The sequence below is a fragment of the Uncinocarpus reesii genome, genomic scaffold (assembly GCF_000003515.1).
Source record: "Uncinocarpus reesii 1704 scaffold_5 genomic scaffold, whole genome shotgun sequence".
Classification (NCBI taxonomy): Eukaryota; Fungi; Ascomycota; class Eurotiomycetes; order Onygenales; family Onygenaceae; genus Uncinocarpus; species Uncinocarpus reesii.
This window is the reverse complement of record NW_003052496.1, coordinates 2,121,181-2,128,496: the sequence shown is the minus strand read 5'-3', so window position 1 is coordinate 2,128,496 and position 7,316 is coordinate 2,121,181. Positions and strand designations below refer to the sequence as shown.

The window sequence follows — 7,316 nt, the reverse complement described above, 5'->3', positions numbered from 1 at the left end:
GACCCTATTCCACCCCCGCCTCGCATTCCAAGCCCAACGCGCAACACCAGAAGAAAGCGGAGTTCAAAATCTTCCCCCATTGTGTTGCTCATTCTAGTCAGCTCCGGATCCTACGTACTCCTCGTGAGATCGCGCAGGCCGAAAGATGTCAAGCCAAACTAAGCCCTCCACGGCCTCCGCGCCCCCAGCCCCCTCGACCGTCCCGCCCGAACTGACCCCTCCATTAACCTCGAATAACACCGCTCCCAGGTTCTCCCAAAAGGACGTCTCCGTGGTCTTTGTTCTCGGCGGGCCCGGCAGCGGGAAAGGCACCCAGTCCGCCAACCTTGTGCGCGACTACGGCTTCTCCCACTTATCCGCGGGCGACCTACTCCGCGCGGAGCAAAACCGAGAGGGAAGCAAGTACGGCGAGCTGATCCGCCATTATATCCGCGAGGGCCTCATTGTTCCCATGGAGATCACGGTCGCCTTGCTTTCCAACGCCATGGCCGATATTCTCGAGGAGCGGAGAGCACAGAATACGCTCCGCGCTGGCGTCCCGTCACGGTTCTTGATCGATGGATTCCCGCGTAAAATGGATCAGGCGGTTTTCTTTGAAGAGACTGTCGTCCCGTCGGTTGCTACTCTGTTTCTTTCTTGCCCGGAGGAGGTGATGCTTAACCGCTTGCTTAAGCGCGGGGAGACTAGCGGTCGCGCGGACGATAACATTGAGTCGATCCACAAGCGGTTCCGCGTTTTTATAGACCAGAGCATGCCGGTGGTCGAGCATTACGAAAAGGAGGGAAAGGTCATGACCGTGTCTTCTGTTGGAACCATAGATGAAGTTTACAGTGGGGTGAAGAAGGAGATCGAAGGCCGCGGGATCAAGCCAGTAAAAGAAAATTAAGGGACTTCGAGTTCGTTAATATTGCGTGGTATTTGGCATTTCTTGGGAAATAATAGACCTTTTTGATAGCGCCCACTGAGCGCGAAAACCGCAGCCAACTTTTGATAGATCGACAATAAATTTGACCCTTTTGGCGTTTTTCATACATATACTGATTTTATACTTGGGCCTTATTATATCCAGTAGTCATAGGCACAGTGTATACCTTCAAATACGAAAGTCCAATAATTCTCGCGCAGTTCACTATTGCCAAAAGTGAATTTGCAAATAGACAGAAGCGGGAGAGTTCCACAGAGTACTGACGACGATTGTTGTTCAAACTGACTGTCTTGAATTCTTTAAACCCATGAGAGTATGTATCATAAGCAACATGAAAAAGGGTTATAAAGAGCACCACACTAGGAATGCGAGAAACGATGTGATGTCAATGTCGGTAAAAAGGAATGATGTTTTCTTGTCTGCCCCTCATCTTCCTGCCATCTTCTAGTAAGTGCTTTTGTTGGGTTCAGATAATCCATCCTATCCAGCCATGTCTCCGCATACAAAAGCAATACATCCACCACCTAGTATCACGTTCCGGATAAAGATTTTATATCGACCGTGTCACAGGGTGAAAATGATGGCATCAAGTGGTAGGAGAAAGAACGAGGAGCGTTTGCGCGGTGTGGAGGAAGGGGATTTATCGGTACTAAGGTAGCGGTCAACACCTGCACACAAACCCAAGCGCAGAACGATATAGCTTCAAAAGCCAGCGGTTGTATATACCTTTACGAAGCCGATATCTTGCGACTTCTCTCTGAAGCACTACAACCCGAAACTATTAGCATCTCTCAAGTAGACAAAATATTGCCGTGTATCGCATAAACGAGAGTATTCCCCATACCTGACGGCAGACAAGCAGACCATATTTACGGATCAAACCAGCCTTGTGGGCGCAAACGCGGCTATATTCGACAATGTCCCATTAGCCCATCTGTCTTCACTCCCGTTCTCCCTAACCTGTTCATTCCGCATCCCCAACGCATCTAGCGAATAGCCACAGACAACACGGGTAAAACCCGCCGCCCCCTTCTTCCAAAACATCCCAGAAATTCACAAAACGAGTAGGTGATGATATTGCATACCACTGGCGGCTGCCCTTGCCGTAGTTTCTTGGCCGGCTGTAAAACACAGACTCGTGAGTCATCTTGAAGAGATTCGAATCGTCTTTTCTTCCTTGCTCGGGAAAATTGGTAAAACGGTCGCAAGAAACGGTGTTGTCGCGTCGAAGAGGGTCGTTTGGCGTTCGCTGAGCGAAAGATAAATGTTCCCCCAGAGCGTTCCTTGTGTGGTCGTCAATTATTAGGTAAGCACCGGAAGGGAAGCATTAGCGAGGACCTTGCCGGGTTGGGGCTAGTGCGAAAGGCGGGGATGGTGCAATTGCGCCTAACTGGATTAGGACGAGTAGGGCTTTGGCCCTGGATCAGATAAGATAATCACATCAACGTTGAAGGTTTGACTGTGACCCTTGACGCTGGAGCCAAATGCAATGCCGTGCGCGCAGTAAGAGGACATCGCATAAATCTGTTCGTGTTCATGTCTGGTCTAATCTCATCTCATCACATCCGGAAAGGAAATTACTAAATGGCGAAGCCATAGACATAGTAAAAGAGGCGTAACCAGCAAAGAGAAAATATGAAGCAAGTCAAAGCACTTGAACGCCAATAAATGTCGCCAATCCCTTTTTAGTCCCCGCCAACTAAATCAACCTCTCTGTGATGGCCACCTCCCTTTCTCCGGTCTCCAGCTCCTCCTCTAGCACCACCTTCACCGCGCCCAGACTCGTTCGCGGTGTTGGCAGCGGCCATACCTTCCCGAATAAATCTTTCCTTCTCAGAACGAACAACGCCGAGGACATTTTCTAAGCTTCGTCGCCAAACCATCAATCGGCCCTGGACTTCGGACCACTGTCTCTCGCCGAAAACACGGTATGTAGCCCGATGGACCAGGAACTCGCCTTTCAACTGACTTAACTTGCCTTCCACGAGACCGGCACGGATCGTATCAATGACCCATTTTTCAACATCCTCACGTGGGACTCGGAGAGCGGAGGCAATGGAGTCATATGGTAGTGAGCGGGAAGGAGAAGATGCCGCCAAACTGGCAAGCGTAAGGACACGCATTTTGGTCTGCAAAACTTCAGCAGACTCCGCAAGGTTGTGGATGGACGAAAGGGGTGCAGCCTTGATAAACTCCTCATACGTGTCAAGCGTATCGGAGGCGAAAATTTCAAGAAGTTCAAACAAAGAAGGGTCTGCGGATCGGAGGTTCTGGATCGCATCGCTCGAAGTCAGGGGAGTAAAGTCGAACACAAATGGATAGGTGAGAGCTGAGACCAAGGCGCGCACGGCCAATTCACGGGCTTCATCCGACGACGATTCAGAGGGCGGGACCGCTTTCAAGGCTAATACAAGGTGGTTATATGACATCTCATCATCACCTGCTTGTTTGGCGGCATCGGCAATTGCCAGATGTAATTTCTCCACATCCTCTTCGTCGATATTCCACGCCGTAATCCAATGGGAGAGTTGGTTTTTGAGTTGGGTCTTGAGCGCTTCAAACGCCAAGGTCGAGGAGGATGTGCGAATAACAGCCAAGACAGCGAGGAAAACGTGGTATCGGACGCCATCGGAGGGAGCGAGGGTGTTAAAAATGGTGCTGAGGATAGAGAGCGCAATAGAGGGCCCGTGTTGCGGAGCCGAGGGGAAGGGTTTGGCCAGAAACGCGCAGATTCGAGGCAGGAACATGCCAGGGTTCGAGGATTGGCGAACAAGGTGAATGACAAGATTATAGGCGGCGGTGATCTCTATACAAACGTAGAAATAATATTAGATTAGCCCCTTCACCACAACGAAGCGCAACTGTCATAATATTGGAACAGAGGACAATCCCACCTTTCTCAGGCGCTGCGTTCAACGCCGCAGACGCGACAACCAACTTCTTCAGCGCTTCATCTCTGTCCTTCAGCACTTGCTGTTGCTGAGTCTGGCTGGCCTCTTCTTCCGACTGCTCTCTTTCGCGTAAGCTGTCGAGTATGGGAGCGATTTCAGCGTGGACAGAGCCCTCCGTTTGAGTTTTGCGGATGGTGTCAATGTAATGAGCCAACTCCTCCGCAAGTTCGGAGAAGGAACCCTCGATAAGAAGGGTGTTTGTAGGAATCGCCATGGTTCCCTCTCTGTAATTGGGCTGGTAGCGAGAGAGTAGCGAAATCGATTCAAAGAGGGAGTCGTGGTTGAAATCTGCCTTGGCCCAGCAAAGTCATGTTCCGATTCTCTTCTTGGGCGAAATTTCTTGTGTGGATGGAAGTCTTGGCAAAGCCAGTCCGGCCACCACCAACTACAAGGCAAGCTACTACTCAACAGCCAACGCCCGTCTTCCTACGCCGCTTCTACATGTTTGTTTCTTGCAGTCGAAAAGGAATAGCTACGATGGCGATCATGGGGAGGTTTCAAATTTTAAGAATGACCCGGAATTCATAATCCTGCTTCCATGAGACAGTGATACATTAAAGGGCGTAACGATGCATCTTTACCTAGAGCCGAGGCTCAGGAAGCAAGCAAATACATGAAGAAATCATCAAGTAATCTCTGCGAAATAAACCGATTGTTGGAACAGAGTTGTCGCTTGCTTGAAATGCGGGGTGTCTCATAAACATGTTGCAGAACAAAGCAGTGCTATGACAGCAAGCGAGGACGCATTTAAGCAAGGAAACCAAAGGCTCCAGCGAAAAGGGCAGCAAGGATCCTAAGCGAATAGTCCTGTGCCATATGAACAGCTGCAGCGGCGCTGGTAGTGGTTGCAGCAGCACTCGAGGCCGAGGAGCTGACGACTCTAGTTCTAGTTGGCGCAGAAGTTATGCTAGAGCGAGTCGTACTAGTGGTTGAGCTGGAACCGCCGGCATCGAGCGTGCCACAGGACTTTTGGGCCTCCTTGCATTCTCTTTGTCCGTCAAGATCGTTGGGGTGACGGTTGATGCATTGCCCAAAGTTGGCCTGGCAAATAAAGTATGGAAGAGTGTTCTTGTAACTTTCGACGTCGGGAGCAGTTCCGTTACCGCAGACGCATTCGAAAGTCAGTCTAGACTGTTGATGGGGTGACGGCCATGGTCAGCAAGCCAAATGATAGGTCGATTGGATACGGCTCACTCACTGCGTCGCATCTGTTTGTTTTCGCAAAACTCTCGCAGATCTTGGGGCAGGTATCCAATTGGCCCTGGCACCAAGCGGCTAATTTAAGTGTCAGTGCGGGTTCCAAGTAAAGTAGCTTTCATACAAAGCTGGAGCAAGATCTTCTGTCACGAACATTTTTCACTCGGATTGACCAGAGAAGGATCAAAGCCTGGAGGAGGAGTATAGGACTGCTGCGCGGAAACGGCTGCAGTGAGGAGGGAGGCAGCAACCACAAGAGCCGATGAGAGCATTTTCTCGCAAACTCAAGAGATCAGCAAGCGTCTTTCTAGTTGAAGTCGAAAGGCAGTTGAAAGTCAGCAGAGAGAACAAAGCTTTTTCAATTCCCACAAAACTCACTCGATTCGAAAACAAAAAAGTGATGCTGGTGAGTCTGCAGTTTGGTAGCACAAGGGAATCCAGTGGTTGCAGCGAGAAGAAGCCGAAAGCTGAAGCTGCACGCGGGGAGTCGATTGGCAGGAGCGACGGGTTTGTTATTGCTGGGAAGCGGAAAAGGAAAGAAGCATAAACAAACAGCGAGCCCAGGGGGGAAAGTACCACAGGCAACTCGTCCCTTCCTTAACGAGGAGAGGGTTGCACGAGATCGCGAGATGCCCAATCGGGTAAGGCGCCAGACACCCGGCTGCTCCCTGCCCACTAAGCCTAGTGTGGTTTAGCCCGTGGGACCTGATGGCCAAATGCCGCACGATGATTGGACGATCATGTCAGCCACAGATGTCATCTTCCCCAGCCAACTAAAAGTCAATCGGTCGTCTGGCATGGGTTTCGGCATTGCTGCATCGGGAGAGGCTATTTGGCTGTTGATCAGCAACACTGTCGACGGACAGTAACTCGCCAATAGCGCGAAGGTGAGCAACGATCTCAAGCCTTCCTAAATTCGAAGCACTTTGGTTGTGATGGATGGTAGATCTTGAGACTTGTCAAGAGAACATTTCATTTTGCAGTGGCAGGAACCTTGTCCCCCTCATTTCATCAGCAAATTGTTTCATCCTACCACTGGTTTCGGAGTCGTCCCTTAAATGATTTTATCTCCAGGACTAGTTACATTTCTCCCACCATTCAGGAGTGCAAACCTGGGTGAGCTGAGCAGTTGAATCGATCTCAAAGCCAGAGTCTGAATCCCTTTGGTAAAGAATACATGATATTTGCAACAAACCTTGTATATAAACTCAAGGGGCCTCAAAGGTTCCGACAATCCATCGAAATTTCTACCAGAACTTTAGCGAACCCGTTTTTTATAGGCACGGCCCCAGTCAAACTCATTATAATGCTAACCTATGCATATACACACTAATGCCATTCCATTCTAGATGTGTTGTCCTCAACAAGCCTTTCCGACCCAATATCTATATGTTTGGCTTAAGCCCTCTATTCTTCCTCTGTTAGCGACATACTCGGTTGCTGCACCAATTCTTGTGGAGGCGATTCGCTTTCAGACCATTCCTGCTTCCATTCCTCGGTCACATCCGTTCCATTGATCTTCACCAGCACCGGCTCTTCCGTCGTTGCGTCAAGCAAAAAAACAGGATCCAACGTCTGCACCCAGTCATGGTATTCCACAAACTCATAGAACTTCCTTTTCGGGGCCAACCCCATCTCTCTTCGCAAAACCGCCATTTTCAGATCCCGATGCCATTCAGGGCGACCCTCGTAGGCAGGACCAATGAGCCACGCCACGGTTCTTGTCCGGTCAAAACACGACCTGTGTCTATCGTGGAGGTATCGAATCTCATCAATCGTGTCGTGAAGACGACGAGCGTGTGGGTTTTCAGGGATGCTTGCAAGGATGACCGCTTTCTCCGCAAGAATCATGATCACAGTACTTTTGTCAAGGTGATCCACGCCGATTAACGGCGTCTCTGAGAACAGAGAGAATTTTACCGCGTAGTCCGCCGATATAGAAATCATACGGCGGCCATGCCACACGTGGGCCCTCTCGCGGTTTTCAAGATCATACGAGGTTTGCGTTCCGCGCTCAAGCAGGGCTGCCTGTCCGGCTGTAACTTCTGGTTCAGTTTGGGTTGATCTATCTGAGGACTCCGGCTCAGATGTCTCGGGTATCGGTGACAAGGGATCGCTGCCTGGAATTGTGGGCTGGGGCAGGAAGGGTTCCATCAGGCTGAAAGATTCCGGGTTCAAACCAACGTTGAATAATAGAGAAGATTGAACGAAGCAATGGGCTCCATTCAGCACCATCAGGTTCG

At 50.2% G+C, this 7,316-nt stretch overlaps 4 protein-coding genes across 4 annotated transcripts; 1 reads left to right on the top strand and 3 right to left on the bottom strand.

The window, feature by feature from the left end:
* Nucleotides 1-145: 145 nt before the first annotated feature.
* Nucleotides 146-886, top strand: UREG_07786 (uridylate kinase; the record flags this gene model as incomplete). The annotated part of the gene is made up of 1 exon (XM_002582967.1): nt 146-886. The coding sequence occupies one exon, from the start codon at nt 146-148 to the stop codon at nt 884-886; it is 741 nt and encodes a 246-aa protein (XP_002583013.1).
* A 1,724-nt stretch (nt 887-2,610) lies between these two features.
* UREG_07785 (uncharacterized protein) lies at nt 2,611-4,090 on the bottom strand (the record flags this gene model as incomplete). Its single annotated transcript, XM_002582966.1, has 2 exons — nt 2,611-3,731; nt 3,820-4,090. The coding sequence occupies 2 exons, from the start codon at nt 4,088-4,090 to the stop codon at nt 2,611-2,613; spliced, it is 1,392 nt and encodes a 463-aa protein (XP_002583012.1).
* Nucleotides 4,091-4,623: 533 nt separating this feature from the next.
* UREG_07784 (uncharacterized protein) lies at nt 4,624-5,345 on the bottom strand (the record flags this gene model as incomplete). The annotated part of the gene is made up of 3 exons (XM_002582965.1): nt 4,624-5,007; nt 5,075-5,151; nt 5,228-5,345. 3 exons carry the CDS (start codon nt 5,343-5,345, stop codon nt 4,624-4,626), a joined length of 579 nt encoding a protein of 192 aa, XP_002583011.1.
* A 1,088-nt stretch (nt 5,346-6,433) lies between these two features.
* Nucleotides 6,434-7,227, bottom strand: UREG_07783 (uncharacterized protein; the record flags this gene model as incomplete). The annotated part of the gene is made up of 2 exons (XM_002582964.1): nt 6,434-6,480; nt 6,507-7,227. The coding sequence occupies 2 exons, from the start codon at nt 7,225-7,227 to the stop codon at nt 6,434-6,436; spliced, it is 768 nt and encodes a 255-aa protein (XP_002583010.1).
* Nucleotides 7,228-7,316: the final 89 nt, after the last annotated feature.